General features: G+C 37.1%; 2 protein-coding genes across 5 annotated transcripts; one reads left to right on the top strand and one right to left on the bottom strand.

Annotated features, from left to right (window-relative positions):
- Positions 1-988: 988 nt before the first annotated feature.
- ascc1 (activating signal cointegrator 1 complex subunit 1) lies at positions 989-14,170 on the bottom strand. 4 transcript variants are annotated; one of them, XM_047377504.1, is made up of 11 exons: positions 14,036-14,170; positions 13,839-13,956; positions 12,891-12,993; positions 12,672-12,769; positions 12,409-12,587; positions 12,176-12,309; positions 11,910-12,029; positions 11,688-11,812; positions 10,046-10,113; positions 8,346-8,493; positions 989-1,049 (listed from the first exon to the last, which is right to left on the bottom strand). In XM_047377504.1, the coding sequence occupies exons 2-10, from the start codon at positions 13,948-13,950 to the stop codon at positions 8,377-8,379; spliced, it is 1,056 nt and encodes a 351-aa protein (XP_047233460.1). In that variant the 5' UTR covers positions 13,951-13,956; positions 14,036-14,170; the 3' UTR covers positions 989-1,049; positions 8,346-8,376. The 4 variants fall into 4 exon arrangements, with proteins under 4 accessions (XP_047233460.1, XP_047233459.1, XP_047233458.1 ...); XM_047377503.1 differs by lacking the exon at positions 989-1,049 and adding an exon at positions 1,642-2,004; XM_047377502.1 differs by lacking the exon at positions 989-1,049 and having other exon boundaries at positions 6,185-8,493.
- Positions 14,162-17,643, top strand: anapc16 (anaphase promoting complex subunit 16). Its single transcript, XM_047377507.1, has 4 exons — positions 14,162-14,317; positions 14,620-14,773; positions 16,418-16,492; positions 17,223-17,643. Exons 2-4 carry the CDS (start codon positions 14,632-14,634, stop codon positions 17,330-17,332), a joined length of 327 nt encoding a protein of 108 aa, XP_047233463.1. The 5' UTR covers positions 14,162-14,317; positions 14,620-14,631; the 3' UTR covers positions 17,333-17,643.
- The last annotated feature ends 1,016 nt before the right edge of the window (positions 17,644-18,659 follow it).

The following is an 18,659-nucleotide window of genomic DNA, read 5'->3' as shown; positions in this document are numbered from 1 at the left end:
AACCAGTCACTCAGGTTGATCCTGCTGTTGCAATTGTAAATACTTGTACATAGTTTTATTTTATGCCTTTTGTCTTGTAATCTTGATCTGTTTGAATGTTGTTTTTCCCACATTCTGTTTAAATGCTATTTGTAATTTTCAAAATAAACTTTGTATTTAGAAATTTAAATGAAGTTGATGTATTGTTAGGTCAAATGAAAATAAAATACATTGGTGACAAAACACTTTTGAAATTTATTAGAACAGCTTAAAACTTTAAGAAACTATCTGAACAAAACATATTTATTTATTTATTTCTTATATAGCACCTTATTTTGGTGCCAATCTTTGGAAAACAGTCTGTCCATTCTCTGTACCCTCATGTCCTCCCTGATCAACTCCATCATCTCCATTATCTCTGTCCCTCTTTCTTTTCTGACCCCTTCCTGCTGGCTCACTGTCTTCCTTCTCCATCTGGTTGCCCACCGCTCCGCTTGGCCCTGGAGTGTCCTCAGGGATGGAGGCAATCAGGACAGGAGGTGTTGTGGAAGACCTCTGTCCCAACACCTCATCCATAAGGACCAACCAGGGCCAAGTAGCAGCAGTGGGCTTTTCACTGACTCCGCCTCCTGACCCTGGATACTTGCAATCCTACAGTTAGAAGGAAGATAAAAAAGAGCTGACTAAACAGAGAAACCAACAAGACTTTTAGAAATATTTTTTATTTGATGTGACATGAGAAGTTCTGAACAAACTTTATATTTCCTTTTCATATTTTCCCACTTTTTTTTGGCCTGCAAAGGGGTGACCTTCCCCTGTTGGCCCATCTTCTCCAGAATTGTCCTAAACAAGCAAAAGAAAAGAGGGAAAACCAAAAGAAGTATGTTAATTACTGGATGGATATTTATAAAAGTTAGAAAGATGGGAGTTTTTGAAACTGGACAGAAACTGACTGCAAAGAATGTTGTTATTGTACCTCCAAGCCACGGTGGCTGAGTTTTTAGCTCCAGTAAAAAGGTGGTCATTCTCACCCCTGAGCTTAATAAACTGGCCCGTCTGCTCCTTTGTCCCTAAACAACAAAAACAACAACAAAAAAACATCTTGCTTAATATCAGTGTAAAAAAAGCCTTTTTTAATTTTACATTTGTCTTAATTTGCAGAACATATTAAAATATTTCTATGCAAATGCCTAAAACAAGCTCTTTCAAACTTTTCACTTCTTTACTGAGATTTGCTGGCATTTGAAAGTGTATTTCTCTTCAGCTGTTTCTGGAATCACGAATTATAATGCTGGCTGAATTATAAATATACTTTTAAAAACACATATAGCACATTTCTTCGTCAAAAATTTATTTTTAAAAGCTTATTTATTCGCAATCACACTCTCCAGCGAAACAGTAAGATTACACAAAATGTAATGTTCGTGATCATTTTGGCAAACACTTTGCTCACATCCATCAAAACAGGAAGTGAAGATACTTTCATTTTAGGCATGAAAGCAGTTCTGCATGGTTTACATCTAGTTAAGAGTCATGTTTGTAGAATGAGCTTCAAAGTAAAGAGATCGACTTGATGCCTGTTTGTCTCTCCGCCACTCATGCACGTTAATAAATCTAATCTACACTTTACTAAGCATAATAATTTTTAGAAGAAGCACAAGCTGGGGAAATATTTTTATTAACATCAGACAAGGCTGCATGCAGCACAATTTGAAAGCTTTCTTATCTGAAAATATTCCCCCGTATTACAAATGTAAACAACACATTGCCTTCCTCTCTTTACAAGCAGCTCCATAGAGTCCCGATGAGCTAGGCAGCTTATCACAGCCGCTCATATTGTCATCATGATGAAAGAGCTCTGAGGATTTCTTCAAGAATTCCTCGTAAACAGCAGATGATTACAGAACGCCATGGGAGGAGGGGTGCGATGCAGGAAGGCAAACAATTTGAGTTCATGTTTTCATTCATTGCTTGGATCTGTGGGGATTTGGTCTTTCAACTATTTCTTCATCAGCCTGCAAAGACCTGAAAAACAAAATCAGGGAACATTTGCACGTTGAAGCAAGCAAAGGTTCGGATTCTTATTAATCAACAATTAATCTCTTAAAAGAAAATTCACCAATAAAAGTAGTGATACTTGTGTGTTGGTCTATCAAATAAAAAGGGGGCGCATACTTTTGCAAAATCCAGGATGGAGTTGTATGTGCAGTTAAGATCTACTAAGATCAAGAGAACATTTCTTTCTCAGTTTGTATGGACGTTACATCCTGTTAGAGGTACCAAAACACTAAAAAGTCAGCATGAAGAAAAGTCAGTCTAGCCTGAGATGAAGTTGCTTGATCTAAAGTCCCATCAGAGGTTATTTCAGCCATAAGAGAGTGAATAAACCACATCTGGAGGCATTTAATAAGTAATCTCCAGTGATTTAGAACTGTAAATGAAGCTGCTGGAAACGCATATGGATTCAATTGAATGGGATTCAAACTGGGTCACACAGCTATTAAGACCCCAACGTTGGTTGGGAGCAGTGTGACAGCAGTTTGCCACTGTTGGTTGAGCACTGAAGTGGCTGTTTTTCACACTGCAGGCAACTTGCAGCAGCAGATATGGGCGAAATTGCAGCAGCTTCTTCAATTAAACGCACAAGAGTAAACACAGGCTTGCTAACATATGAACCGCTAAACATCATCACCTCTGGGAAATGTTCTTTCGCAATATATGTGACAAATCCACAGTAGTTTTACTTTAGGATTACAAAGAAACAAAATTGTGCTTCAAGGCTGAGCATAATTATCCTTATGCAAATACACAAGCAACTTTAAACAACATACTGGAAACGTTTCTGGTATATATTGTTTTTCCTCCTTGTAATGCAGTTTAGCACTTTGCTTGTGAGTGTGAGAACTGCTGATCTTGTGGGAATAGCTGCTGGAGCACCATTTTTGTTTTTGTTTGATGGTGAACTGCAGAACTGAAGACACCATCGAAGACTATCACCAGAGAGCCTAACAAGAAAATACAAGTGATGGATAAAAATAATGATCCTCACTAGGCATCGCAACCAGCTCAAGATTTATGAATGGGTTGTTCTGTGCATCACCACATACAGGTTATCACTATTACCTATATCATAATAATGGTGACTGTTTTCAGGTGTTGTGTAGAGTGTCTTTATACTAAAATAAATACCAAACATTTAAAAATTAAAATGAATATTTAAACTTCTGCAGCCTCTGATCAGAGTTTGCAGTAGGGAATGCACATTTCCATTTACTGAACCTAAACTTATCCAAAATACAGATTTCTTCAGGACTGTGAACATTTCAAAGCATGAACAATAATCCAGTTTGCTTTCTGCCTCATTTTAAACTCTTACATTGTGAAGCACATGTTAAAAAGCACCTGTGAGTGCAGTTCCACTGTTTAAACACTCTGCAGGGTAATTTACAATGAACATGACTGCAGCACAAAATGGAAGCACATTGCTGCAGGCGGCCTCTGCAAGAAATTTAGATTCAGCACTCTGAATGATAAGCTGCTGCACGAATCACCTGCCCTCTCACCTTGGCTGTCAATCAGGGCTGTTACACTTGTTACTGACACAGCGGTTAGTGTGAAATTCAAATGGTAGCAAAAGATGACAGCAGCTATTAAAAATTAAGCTCTTTTATTTTTATTGTATTCAATTGGCTTTGAATTTTAGATTTGTGTACATTTTTGCTGGGTTGATGCAAACAGCAGGAATTAAGCCCAGGTTGTGAGGTTATTTATTCACTTTTGTCAGTCTGCCCCATGGCAGCTGTGGTTATAATGTAGCCTACCACTGTCAGTGTGTGAATGTGTGTATTAATGGGTGGATGACTGATTGTAGTTTAAAGCGCTTTGGGGTCCTCGGACTAGATAAAGCGCTACACAACTGCAGGTCATTTACCATTGATTTTTCTTGAAATCTTTCACCTGCGTCTAAAATTAAAGCAATCTTTGTCTCTTTGGCTTTTTTAAATACATTAATGCATCCATTTTTTTATTTACACATAAGTTGATGAATGTTTACACAGGAAATGGAGGTAGGGGTGCCACCAATAATCTTCCTATGTGAACCATGAACTGAGAACGTAATAAATTGTTTCCTCTAAAGCACAAGCGTTTAAAAGCAGAAATATTTTATTAGTTTCAGCAAATTCTATTTCACTGATTTACTTTTTTTAATGGTTCATGAAATAATGTTAGCAATAGTTCTTACGACGTTTTTGAGACTGGAGTTGATTTAAAACAACAGAGGTCCACCTTGGCCATTTTTCTATCTTAGCTTCAGCCTCCGGGAGCAACTAAGCTGAACTGATACTAAATGAGAACAACAGGAGAGTTATCTACTGCAGGTAAGAAAGTAGGTAAACTTTATTTATATAGCACCTTTCAAAGGTCAAAAGCCATAAAGTGCTTTACAATAAAAACAAGAAAAACAACAATAAACACCGCACTGGATAATAATTATAAATTGTTTTAAATGAAACCAAGTATCATTTTTCTTACATTTCACAATTATCTTCTAATTGCTTTTGGTCTTTCACATAAAATTACAATGAAAAGCACTGAAGTTTGTGGTTATAAGGAGACAAAATGTGGAGAAGTTAATGGGGCACGGAAAGTTTTTGTATAACACTGTAAAGTAACTTTTGCACATATTCCCACACAAACTAATATTTTATTAAGACATACATCTTCTGCCTCATTAGAACTCCATAAAAAGGATGTGGATCAAAAGGAACAAGCACAGTACACAGATATCTAATTTATTCAGCTTTCTGAAAGCTGTGCAAGCTTGTCCTCCGATTTTAAAGGTCTTATTGGAGCTTCACACTGCAGGAAAAACAAAACTGACTAATTATTGTGAGATGTGTCTAGGACATAGACTACGCATCTTGGCTGGTGATCAAGCAAGTTCAACCGCACAGATGTAGATGACAAGATGTAGGCACTTTAACATATTCACAAATGAGGCAAAGCATTACGAAAACTCACAGATAAAGGGATGTTCGTTGTTCACGTTGAGACAGAAATCACACCAAAGGCCTAATATATTATAAATGCATTGATTAATTTTCAGACCAGTGTGCTGAATGTAAGACATGATAAGCTTTTCAGAACCTGTTACAGAGGATTGAGTCAGACCACTGGTGAGCAAGCGTCTAGTGTAATAGATCAGACATGAGGCTTTACATTCTGCACTGTAAGGTTCATGGCACAGCCATCTGACAGATGAAGAAACAATAGCATGCTAAGAAGAGGTGCTCCTTTTGTCTGAGCAACTACTTGTATAAATGTACGCATGTCGACAAGAATGCATATCTGCATTTTTCACTTACAATCCTGGTATGGATATAAAAATAATACATTTTGAACAAAATAATTATTTGGCCAGCGCCTCGGTGCCAGACAACCCCAAACTGCTTCTTATTCCCTTTGGTTATCATCCCCCTAAATAAAATCTACATCAATGAGACCAAATGTACTTACAGATGCTTATAAAATTCATTGCGGTGATCTAAACAAGTCAGTAAAAAAAAAGTAGTATCTAGGAAATAGTATTAGCATTAACATCATCTGAAAACTCCAGATTTTAACTTCTCCTTCACTTTATGAATAATCACTTTCCATAACATGCACAATAAAAAAAATTACTCACAGCAGCTAATAAAGGCATTACAGTATTGCAAATAGTGTACAACAGGTGTTGCACGTAGCAATTAGGATTAGTGTAAAATGTAGAGACAATTTTGTGGTGTCTGGTGGGTTTAGGTACCCATAAAAAAAGAAAATGTATACCTCACAAATAAAAGCAACAGAAAAAAAATATCTATTGTATCTTTGCATAAATGGAGATGCTAGCAAAAATGAAGGTCAGTGGGTACTACTTCAATTATGTTTTATTGCTGTCTGACAAAATATTATTAAAAATGTAATCTAAGAATGTAGGCAATGTTAACTGTATTATAGAAGGGGACAATAAGAAAAACAATAAAGGCCTTCCCGTTTATGTACATACTCAAGTTAGCACAAAGCTGGCTGCTACAGGAAGAAAAGGTGCAATCTAAAACTGGGATGCCTTTGCTTAAAAGTAAGGAATTTGGATTCTTACTGTATGATGGCATTCAGTGAAAATACCACGACTTCACTGTATTAACTCAAAGGTTTAAGACAAAAGTGTACAACATGGCCAAACTGCTTTTATTCAACAGAAACAATTGTCACTACAATGGCTAATTGCAGTAAATGAAAGTTTGTAGTTAACTATAGCATTTTGATTTTTATTGTGATTTTAAAACATAGACAATAGCAAATAAATATTAAATTACCGGACACAACACTTTGTGTTTGTTAAAAATGCTAATTGTGCAGAATATCATCCCTTTTTGTTGTTCTGCTCTTCATAGAATACCACAAGAATACCAAGCTTGTATTAGCTTGTTAATTAGCTGGGCCATCTGCTCGGGTGGAGCACAGTAGACTGCTGATGCCTGTAGTCGGCTGCTGCTTGTTGCTTGCCAACTGTAGTTTTACAAACGTTTTTGCACCCCTTTAGTTTTCACACCCTTACTGTCTTTGTTTCACATGACTGGACATCTTTTCAAATAGCTACATTTGTCTTTCCTGCAATCATGGGGAAAACGTAGGAGATTTTTTTTCAGCCAGCTGCCCTGCAGTGCAGCAATGGGTGGGCAAGGGGCTGCTCTGCCTAACTCTACAGTCCAAACAGCCAGAGAAAATCCCTGTCATCGCTTTTTGGAATCTCATAAAAAAACAACTTAAAATATTTGGAAAAGGGGTTTAGAAATTCCCCTAAATGGTATACTGTGATACTGGTAACTCGCTTCCCAAACCACAACGTAGAACAATTAGGATTTTCTGCAAAGAAGATTTACAAATGTCAAATGAAACTTTATTAAAATTCTTTTTCAGAGACATGTATTCCATTTACTTTATTTTTTGCAACAAATAAAGCCAGGTGTGAGAAGGTGATTAAAATATAACACAAATTCAGAACATAGTATCTCTTTTTTAAATAAAATAATGAGATCTTTGCCTCTTTGCTTAAGCATAACATGATCCCTAATTCCTCTTTGGTGCAGACATCTGTGGAACTCATCTTTAATCATGCCAAAAAGAGACAAGAATACACAGTTCTTAAAGATTTAATTAAATTGCAAATCATGCGCCTCTCCTCTTTTCTCTTTGTGTGCTCCTGAGCTCTGTTTACTCAACCAAAAGTGAAAAAAACTGTATACATGTGTTACCTGGAAGTGGTGCTACAATACATGTGAACTCTTGAACCAGAAACAAGCTGGAGAGCAAGTGTGCAAAATTAGGTGTCTTTGTTTGTCTGAATAAATGGGATTTATTCCAAGAAAATGCCACTGAACGGTTAAGCTTAGTAGCAACCAAGCCGTTTTGAAGAGCCAAAATGTCCATGACTGTGAATAGAATAACAGAAGAGGGGAAAAATAAAGTAATTAAGCCACTGCTAAAATAGGCAGCAAAGGATGGCATAGTGAACAAAGAGGGGCCTCAGACGTTACTGGTGTAACTTTTGGCTGCCTAGCAATCACACTCCTGCATGCTAAACAGAGAGAACCACCAGCTGAGGGGAAAGCAAGAAAAAAAAAATGTCATGGACAAGTAGCCCTGCTCTTTGTCTGACGTCTGTATTCAATGACACATTCGACAGACGGCAGTGGGAGCAAAGTTGGAGCCGTTTGTGTGGGAAGGGCTCTCAAAAAGAAGGATGGGGTAAAAAAACACAGACTGGTTAGTGTAATAAATCATGTCTGTGATGCATTAACACATTCAGCGAGGTGAAAGGAAGTGTGTTACACAGGGCTATGACATTCAGTGGTGTGAAGATAACACAATAGTGAGCCAGAACTAAAAACAGCTTTCTTCTCTGACACGTGATGTTTTTTCTTCTCCAAACTATTCAGACGGTCGCCTTCGGTATTTGTTAGCGTAAGAAATATTTGAGTATTTTTTTTATCCATTTAAGGTAAGTCCCTTTGTATGTGACAAATTACAAAACAATTAAAAAACATAACCTAACAAGGATAGGGCCCGTTAATGATGAAATCCTTTTGATGTCAACAATTCCTGATCCTGCGAAAATAAAATATTTTCCATCTTCTAGACCATGTCAAAAATATGGATGAATGCAGCAGAGGTACATATTATATGCAGATGTAAGTTTTTCACGTTTTCTGCAGATTGGGTCTGAAGTTATGATCAGTATAAGCATATAAATGCTGCCACCTAGAGGACAGGGAAATGAACTGCAATTTTCTGCTGCTCCAGAAGTAGCATCCCATCTTTCCCACCTTAGAATATTACACCCAGCTAGGATGAAGGTCAGGAGAAGCTGATGCTCCCAGCAGATGAGTAGTATCCAGTACAGTCTGTTGAGTACCTCTGTGACAGCTGGACAGTGTTCAGCTCAAACTCCCCGAAACGATAATTACCAAATTTCTGAAAGAAAAACATGAATGTTTTCAGGCTTCAAAATGTGATCATTATTCTAAACGGTTCAAAGCAATCATTCGATAACAAACACATTAGAGATCAGTCAAACAAAAACACTTCTTACCATCTACAGTGCCTAACAAAAGCATTCAAACCCCTTTAAAGTTATCAAAGTTCATCACATTAAAGTTGCTAATGGTGAACTCGTTTGGATTTTATATGATAAATCAACACAAATTAGCTTAAAATGAAGAAGTGGAAGGAAACTGCTTAATACAAAATCTTTCCCCACTTGACCTGATAAATACTCTCCTTTCTAATCCTTGTCAGCTTAGATGAACAGCCATGTCTTGGTAGGTTTGCACTTCTGCCATACTCTTTCCATTTTTAGATGATGGATTGAACAGAGCTCCCTCAGACGATCAAAGCTTTGGTTATTGTTTTATAACCTAATGATGCATTAAACTTCTGCACAACTTTCTCCCTGACCTGCCTGCTGTGTTCCTTGGTCTTCATGATGCTGTTTGTTCACTGATGTTCTCTAAGTAGACTGGTTATACAGGATTTTATTCAGGAGTATCAGAGTAAAAGCATACTTCTGCACACCATGAATTATTTTTCTTCCATTATGCACCATATTGTATTAGTCTATTGTCTGGGTACCACTTTGGGGGTCGGAACCCCACCAGGGGTTCACGAGACACCTGATGGGGTGATGCAAGATGATTTTCAGAATCATTGTGATGTGACCGCTAAGGTATATGGAGGGCCAAAAGGGATATAATAAAAAAATGTATCATGAAATAAATTAATGGGAATTTCCTATGAAATAAATAAATATACAATAAAATGTCCCATTCAATAATTAAATAATATAGAATGAAATTAAATAATCAAATGTGCCATTAAAAAAAATAAATTCATAAAAAAATATATATAATTATTTTACTTTGTATTTTATAAATAAATATCAGCAAAAAATATATATATATTTTTAGGGAGTAGCCAGTCTCTGCTCCCCCCCCCCAAAAAAATATATATTGACATGTGTGGTTGTACGGTGACGCTGTGACCTTTAAGGCGATTAAACACCTCTACTTATTTCCCATGGCGACTAATCTGGGAGTATTATTTCACTCGGAGTCTCAACCCAAAGAACATTTTGAAATATTTGATAGAAGTGAGACAGAGCAACGAGCTGTTTCGCCAAAAAAAAACTAAATCCGATTTTGAAAAGAGCTGGTAATTACCTAGCTCTCATGGGACTCTGGAATGTAGAGGAAATGTCATCAACTGCTGAAAATCCTATTAATGTTTTGAATCCAAATGCGTTACAGTACAACACATCTACAGGTGCTGAAACGCAGTATCTGCTTCATGTTTTGATATGTTTTAGAAAAATGTATCTAAAACACCCATATGGCTTGGTATATATTTATAACAAAACAATCTTACAATATAAACATTTTAAAAATCTTTGTATATGTTCTGTTGTAACAGCGGTAAAACACTGAGTATAAATCTGGATGCAATATGGGAGTAACATAATCCCTCTAACCTTTAATATGTTTCTGGCATCAAAGGCCTCTCTTTCACTTGTGGTTTGTTTTCCTGCTCCACCTAAGTCTTCAAGTGGAAAAACATCACAGAAAAACAGAACAATAAAAAGGAAAAAAAAAAACATGGAGAGAAGTTATCTCAGAGAAGCAATAAACATGTTAACAAACAGCTTCAGTTTTACTTTAACAGTACCCAGTGAATGTCAAAGTAACTTTGTTTGTTAAATTAGATCGCGAAACAAGGAGCAAGGAGGACACAAACAGTGCGGTTGTAATCACGCAAGCAGTGATGTTGTTGGTCAGACCGCTGCAAATGTGAGAACTGCTTCTGGACTGGATCCCTGTGCAAAATGAATGAAGGCATTGTGAGAGTACTTGGAAAGTAGCACTCTGCTTCGTACAAGTACACAGCTCTGAGGCCAAACAGAGAAGTACCTACCCGATTTCTCTGTGGGCAATTTAGTTGTTATAATTGTTTTGAGGCTCAGCATTGCAGTCACTCCAGCTCCGATCCGAGCCAAAAGATAATAAGGAAACATTGGAAAAGTATGTTCCTGACAAATGGATAACTAGAACAATCCTTGCACGTCTCCTTTTTCTGTTTGTGGTAGGTGACAATAGATGCATCACAAAATAGTTTATGAATTATTTTCGGTCTATCATTCTGCTTTTGGTCACTTTCGCATTAAAGTTCACAAATCCATTTGGCTATATGCATGAAACTAACATATCGACAGTATCAAGTATGGCATCAAAGTGACGTGTGTTGGTCACGTAAAATATAACTGCGTTTGAAGGGAAGGAACTGAAAAATACCACTTTTTTCTACACATCCGAGCTTATTGGACAGATACTGTTATATTCATGATGGATTTAATCTAGCCACTGCAGAAGCTGTTATCAAGAGGAGAAAACAGATACTAACAGTTACTTTTACTTCCTGAGGACACCAACTTAGAAAAACAACACTGCTTTTGATAAAGTGTGGAGCCACTCGATTCATGTATCACATGTATTTATGCCTTAAGAGTCACATTTAGCTGAAAAAGGGCTGTATCCAAGCACGTTAATAGAAAAGCGAGCAAATCTTGAGAATTAGAATTTGGGGGAGATTTACAAGGTGTGGACTGTGGCTGACGTCACAGTCCACACCTTGTAAATCACAAGGTACTCATTGGCTGGAGTCAGGGCTTCAAGGGCCACCCCACACCGACACATCCAGGATTTGGATAAACTTTACTTACTAACATGAACGTATAAATGTAGGGGTAAGAGAGAAGTTAAAAATGTATATATATATATATATATATATATGCAGGAAGGTTGAGAGAAACAAGTCTCCAAAGCCCCCGGATGCCGATCAGACAGGATCTAACAGAACCTTCAATGAGAAACCAAAAGATCTCAGCTGAACCATGCTAATTTTTAAGCTAATGGCAAAAGTGATGCAAAGAAAAGAGGCTAAACTGGTTTGGTCAGAGCAGATTTGGTGGCAAAAGAAACAAAATTAGACAAGCAATCATAATGCCTGTCCAGTGACTCTGCTGACTCCTCAAACAAACAGTAATGCTGTTTAATAAACAGAGAGCACTGTATGTCTGAGAGGGCATCAAGCTGTCACCACACGGCATCCATATTTACCTGTAGAGTCCTTTCTGAACAGTGTGTTCATGACAGTGCCATGCAGCTTCACTCTGTCCCACTCCCTGACCATCAGCCCCACGGAGACAAAATACTCCACCATCCGGTCTGCAATCATCTGCAACCTACAGTATAGAAAAGGTTCAAGTGAAGCTTTAAAACATAGACTCAAGCACACTGAAAACACCTTACAAATGTGTAATTCTTATTCCAAATAATAACCTGTCAGTTCCATCTATAACATTGACTTTGGCATACAAGACGTCCACCATGGCTGGATCATCATTCATGTACTCTATACCTGTCACCTCCAACGGCAGAGGCTTTCCCTCAGCGATGTCCCTGATGAAATCCAAAAAGACATTAATAAAAAATAAGACTTAGTTTGGGGCAACTAGGCACCCATATTTTTTGAAAGGTAGTTTTCTTTCAAAATATTGATCATAGTTTCAATCCTGGCATGAGAAAGCAACTTCTTAAGCCGCTACCTGACGAAGGTTTGGCATTCTTGGAGGTGTTCACATGCTTTCCTCACTTCTGTGTCATTTAACAAAGCAAGGGTGCCAATAGTCAAATGAAGCTTTACAGGGTTTTGAAAGATGCTTTCCTCCACTCCGTGATCCTGCAAAGTAGGTAACACATGATTTATTCGTTATCACACAGTGGAACATTTCAGTCTACTTCAGCTGGCTCTCATCTTGTTTGTATTTGTCTGGAGCACCTGTGAAAACTGTCGCAACACCTCATCTTTAAATGTCTGGAATCCGTCTTGAACTTTGGAGTCATTCAAAGGGAAAGACAAGAAGTGAGTGAATGGCTGTTTCTTTCGGAAACTCTCTACAAGGACCTCCACTCGAGTAACTGCAGAGGAAACAGCAGCTTTTTGGGCACCCGTGATAACTAAAAACAAAAGAAATGCATAAAGAGGACGTATTTAGCTGATAAATTGGTAGTAGAATGACAAGAATTGATGTTAGTCCTCACCGATTTGTCCTTCAATTCCTGGTTTTGGGATGCTGATAGAGGTTTTGGTGTCAAACTCCAGACGTCTACGGGTTTCTCCTTTTTTCCCAATGATATATCTGAACAACAACAAAATAAAAACGTGTTCACAGACCTACAGTTCACTGCTGATTACACACAAAAAAAAGTAATTCTTTTCAATTTTAGGAAAAAAAAATCTGCATTTTGTTCACAACTTACTTGTAAAGAACACTTGGGACATCAATGGCACAATGGTATCCCTTGTCTGTCTGTTCAATGAAGTGGCTATCGCAGCTTTCACCCTCTGCCAGATCTTTACTCTCTTCAATTGTACAAACATAGCATTTTTTTTTTTTCTTCTTGCAAAGCACACCAACAATAGTAGTAATTTGTAGTGCCTTGCAAAAATATTCATACACTTCGAACCATTTCACATTTTTTCACATTACAATCACTCACTTCAGTGTATTTCTTTGAGATTTTATTTGGGCACCAACCCAAAGTAGTGTATAATTGTGAAGTGAAAGAAAAATAAACCCAAATGCAAGTATTTGTATGTGACCTCCCTCAGTCAATACTAACCAACTTAAGCTGGCTGCAATTGCAGCTGCAGAATATTTAGAGTATGCATCTACCAGATTTGCACCAGCAGAGTATAAAATACATAACATTCTTCTTTGCAAAACACCTCAAGATCAGTCAGATTTGATGGAGAGAGTCAGTGAATGCCAATTTTCCAAGATCTGCCACAGATTTTTTCATATGGATTGAGGTCTACACTTTGACTGGGCCATTTTTAACACACAATATGCTTTGATCAGGGCACTTTCTTCCACATGTCTGCTGTGTTCTCAGCATGGCTTGTGGCAAACGTTGACCCAGACCTCTTGTGGACATCTCTGCTATTATTCCATAAAGCACAGACAAGACTAATAGTGGCATTGTCAACACATTCTCCCACCTAGGTTTTGCACATTCCACTTTTCAGATTTTGATTAGCAAAAAAAAAACGTTGTATCCTTTTCCTTCCATTTCACAATTATACCCGACGTAACATAAAGTCACAACAAAATGCACTTTAGTTTGTGGTTGAAACGTGACAAAATTTTACAAAATTCCCGAGTTAGGAATATTTATGTAAGACATTGTAGTAAAAAGTTTACAAACCCGATGGCCCCACGTACGAGAAATCTTCTTCTTCATAATGTTCTTCCTTAACTATATTCCTTCGATAAATTCTGCCGTTTATGTTGATAACCGGGGGTCGTAGAACATCCATAGTTAGCTAGCAAACCCAAGTTAAAACCGTGTTAAAATACCAACATAAAGTGACAGAAAGTACCTGAAAAGGAAGTGAAAATTACCTTAAAATTTGCTGACAACTTTTCCAGCTAGAGAGGACTCACGTCTGCTAGCCTAACGTCTATCACGTTACGACATTTTCGGTTGCTTTACGGTAACGTTTGAAGAGATCTACAAAACATATAAACGTAGCGAGCTAACTGGAACGTTATAGAGATGAGACATTCAGATTGTTGCGGTATTTTTTAATGGAGCAACCCTCATTTGTCGTAAATTACAGACGGGCTAAACAAACACCGGAGTAAACTGCGTAGTAATAAAACCGAATCACCTGGATATTGACGGTAGGTATTACTATTTAGAAAATATGAGCTGATTGTCTTGTTCTGTGTAGAAATATTTATGTCGAGTGGCCCTTTAATCCAGTGCTAAAGTTAGCTTATCTACCAACTGTTCTGGTAGCTGAATTTAGCTTGCTATCATCGTATTACATTTTTTTGAAAATAAAACAGGAAACCGTTTAACGTTTGTGATGTGGTTTGGCTGATTTTAGCTTAATCTTTGATTCCTTGATGTTCTTCTTACACTTTACAATTGTCCGTGGTAAATAAAGTTCTCGCATGCCTTTTTTGTGTGTGATTGGTAGCTTCCTGAGGCAATGGCAGCGTCCTCGTCATCCTCCTCTGCGGGAGGTGTAAGCGGCAGCTCGGTAACAGGCTCTGGATTCAGCGCTTCAGAGCTCATCCCTCCGAGAAAGGTTCTCTACACTTATCCTAAAGGCGCAGGAGAAATGATGGAAGGTATGTTTTTGTAGCTGTCTGATTGCCAGGCTGGAGGGCATATGAGCACTTTTTTTTTTTTTCTTTTAGGAAATATAGTTTTTATATGCCGTGATGAGCAATATAAATTTATGCTATTGGGAAAAGAATGGTACAATAGATTATTATGATTGTTATTCTATTAATAATTTATAACCATAAGCTAGACATTCCTCAGTTGCTACCCCTTGACCTTCTCCACATTTTGTCAAGTTAAAACCACAAATGTTAATGTATTTCATTGTGATTTTGGGTGACAGTTCAACACAAAGTAGATTTATTTTTCAAATTTGCATATAAACTATGAAGTGTGGTGTGTCTTTGTATTCAGCCCTCTTTACTCTGATATTGCTAAATAAAATTCATTGCAACCAGTTCCATTCAAAAGTCACCTAATTAGTAAATAAAGTCTGGTTATCTGTAATGTATTCATAGTATAAATGCAGTTATTCTGTAAGGGTCTTAGAGGTTTGTTCTCTAAGCTCTGAGACATCCGGGATTGACAATCTCACAATAAAATGCCTTTATGCCAGATCAACATAATGGATATTCTTTTGAAAAAATGTACACAGTTTGCTGTGGACCAAATACGAAAAAGAACATCCTGACCATTATCAAAATTTAGTCCAAAAGCAAGAATCTCAGGGTTTTAGAGTTGTATCAGTGCCATTGGCAGTGGTTATTGGCACATTTGTGATGGCAGCATTAATGCTGGAAGTATATTAAGATTTTGAAAATATACACAGCCTTAGATTACGGCTTACGGAGCTTTCAGGGACAACCTTGCATTTTTAGATAATACATACTGAACTTATCTGCTTGCAGTTCTGATGTTCTTTAATAAAGAATATGTGATGAATTCAGAGAAGATTTAAAAAAAAAAAAAAAAATGCGACAAAACAACCTTGGGATAAAACACTAGTTATCCTGTCTACAGTTTCTTTGGCAACAATATAATGTAGCAAGTATGAAATTCAGTTCTTGTATTTGGATTTGTGTCTGCAGTGAAATGAAATTTAGTAAGAAAATTTGATCTATCTATCTAAATGTAAAAACCTTACTGCCTAGGTAATGCAACTTTAAGCCAATGAAAAGTTCTGATAAAGTAATAAATGGACTCCCCATGACAATTACTCAGTTGACTTCAGTTTTGTTATAGATACCTAAGTCCTTAAGTTTTATTAAACATCCTAATTTAGTTCTGAAAATGTGAGGTGATGTAGGACATAGGCAACTAGGTTATATTTCTCAGGGAGACCAACATTGGGAAAATAATCTGTCAAAATAATTTTGACAGATTGTTTTCCCAATAACCCTAACCCCACCCAGAGGATCCATTTCAACATCAACCCATAGTGTCACATTTTAAATATGACACTATGGGTTGAAGTTTTATTGCAATATAAAACCAGTACAAGTTTAATCTGAAACTATTTATATAAAATACTTATTATTTTCCTGGCCATTTTCATGTTACACTTAGCAGTATTAATGTTCTACTAGATTTTATATCTTTGAGCGTATCTGCTGGACATTCACATTAAGAACGAATTGAATTTATGTCATTAAGCCCTCAAATATTCATGTTGATCATTTTGCACCTTTTTAATGCTATTTCTTTTTCAGATGGTTCTGACAGATTTTTATGCGAGTCTGTGTTCAGCTACCAAGTTGCCTCCACGCTAAAACAGGTGAAACAAGGTAAGACGGTGCTGCGCTCGAGTATTCATACCCCTTGAACTATCAGTGGTTTTCTGAAGTGTTCCTGGACCCACGTGGTAATATCTGTTACTGAATGATGTCTGTTTTTAATGCAGTGCCTCCTCAGGGATCGAAGGTCACGGACGTTCCATGTTTGTTTTTGGCCTTGCTGCTTATATGCAGAGATTTCTCCAGATTCTCTGGATCTTTTGATAATATTATGGACTGTAGATGATGAAATCCCTAAATTCCTTACAATTGTACATTGAGAAACGTTTTTCTTAAACTGTTAGACTATTTGCCTCACGCACTTGTTAACAAATTGTGAACCTTGCCCCATTCTTGCTTGTGAATGACTGAGCCTTTCAGGGATGCTCCTTTTACACCTAATCGTGACACTTACCCGTTTCCAATTAATCTGTTCACCTGTGGAATGATCCAAAAAAGGTGGTTTTTAAGCATTCCTCAACTTTTCCAGTCTTTTGTTGCCCCTGTCCCAGCTTTTTTGGAACATGTTTCAAGCATCAAATTCAAAATGAGTGAATGTTTGCCCAAAAAAATATATATATATCAGTTTTAACATTAAATCTAGTCTTTGTAGTGTATTAAATTGCATGTAGGTTGAACAGGATTTGCAAATCTTTGCATTCGGTTTTTATTTACTGTGTACACAGAGTCTCAATTTCATTGGAATTAGAGTTGTAATAAAGTGACCCGTTTGTTCTTTCAGATCAACAAGCATCTAGAATGGAGAAACTTGCGAGCCTTGTGGAGGAGCTAGAAGCAGACGAGTGGCGGTACAAACCAATAGAGCAGCTTCTGGGATTCACACCGTCCTAAATAAAGACATTCAAATGTCTTTCGGGGGGGGGAAATTTTGCCAAAAGGAAATGTTTTATTCAATCTCATAGGTGATATTTCTTTCTGTAAGCGTTTACACTAACATAAAACTTAAAGGTATTTTAAAATAATGAACCTAAAAGGTTTTGTTATTTTATATTTTTTTTTTACCATTTTGTGTTTGCTTTTTGTTGCAATAATTTCCTTCAACTATAAAGTCTTATAACTACAAATTTGTAACAGCAATTAATAGTCATAATAATAGATTTTTCATCTCCTTTAGACAAATAAAGCTGATTCTTGAGATGTTATTTGTTTTGCTTGGTGTTTTGTAATTTGTTCTTGATATTTCTTTCACTGAGTTTTAAGTTTCTCCTGATCTGGTAACTTATTTCCCCACAATTCCCTGCTTCTTAAGCATGGCAAGGATTGACATACAGCAGCACAGTTGTTTTCGCGCCACTTCCTTTCTGTGTTTACAGCGAGAAAGAACACACAGATCAGATGCCCTGCACTCTTGACGGTTGTTTTCATCCAAATGAAGGCCGGGAATGCACAGAACGTACTGTTCTGTGGCCCGGCCCTGGTCAGTGCAGGACACGCCTCCAGCTGGTGGTTAGATTTCCCTTACAAAGAGCTTGATTCAGAACACTTCCACACTTGTTGCTTGTGTTTGTGTGAGTGTTTATATATATTTATACAGTTCAAATTCTTTGATTCCAAAAATTTTACTTCAAATACATTTTTTTTTTTTTTTTATTTGAAGTTTTATTCTAATTCTAAGCATCTTTTAGGAACACAGTGTGCCTACACGTGCTTATGTCTTTCAGTTCCTCACTTGCAAAGTAAACACCTACGCACGTTGAACAGCGTAACATCTGGCTGTTATCCAGAACTCTTTCTATGATCTAGCAGTACTTTGCATGTACAGCTTGTTGACTCATGAGTGACACAGTCACAATCTGTTTTGCAGGCTAAACAGCCTCTTTTTAGACCCTGATTCTCATTCTGTGTTGCTCAAATGTAGTAAAGCGCCCCTATCCATTTCCCCACAATTCAGCCTTTCATGACTTAATCCTACAGTGTAATGGTAGTTGCACCCCCACCATATTTCTTCTTTGTTTTTCGCTTGGTTTGTCACACTTATTTAATATCAAAGCTAAAATGAGTAAAATGTAGTTTTCATGTGAATATTTCATTTAGGAGGAAAAGCTATCCAAAACAACATGGCTCTATGTGAAAAAGTAATTGCCCCATAAACCTAATAACTGGTGTTAAAACTGTCCATACATATTTTACAATTCTTTGGATGAATGTTCGTCAACTC

The sequence above is a fragment of the Girardinichthys multiradiatus genome, chromosome 10 (assembly GCF_021462225.1).
Source record: "Girardinichthys multiradiatus isolate DD_20200921_A chromosome 10, DD_fGirMul_XY1, whole genome shotgun sequence".
Taxonomy (NCBI): Eukaryota; Metazoa; Chordata; class Actinopteri; order Cyprinodontiformes; family Goodeidae; genus Girardinichthys; species Girardinichthys multiradiatus.
The sequence above is the reverse complement of the archived record's forward strand: the minus strand, read 5'-3'. Positions and strand labels throughout refer to the sequence as shown.

Coding starts and splice junctions, on each gene's coding strand:
- anapc16 (XM_047377507.1), top strand. CDS start 14,632: ATGGCAGCGTCCTCGTCATCCTCCTCTGCGGGAGGTGTAAGCGGCAGC. Junction 14,774..16,417: donor CGCAGGAGAAATGATGGAAG/GTATGTTTTTGT, acceptor TTTCTTTTTCAG/ATGGTTCTGACAGATTTTTA. Junction 16,493..17,222: donor GCTAAAACAGGTGAAACAAG/GTAAGACGGTGC, acceptor TTGTTCTTTCAG/ATCAACAAGCATCTAGAATG.
- ascc1 (XM_047377504.1), bottom strand. CDS start 13,950: ATGGATGTTCTACGACCCCCGGTTATCAACATAAACGGCAGAATTTAT. Junction 12,994..13,838: donor CTCGTACGTGGGGCCATCGG/GTTTGTAAACTT, acceptor GTACAATTGAAG/AGAGTAAAGATCTGGCAGAG. Junction 12,030..12,175: donor GAATGCCAAACCTTCGTCAG/GTAGCGGCTTAA, acceptor GGATTTCATCAG/GGACATCGCTGAGGGAAAGC.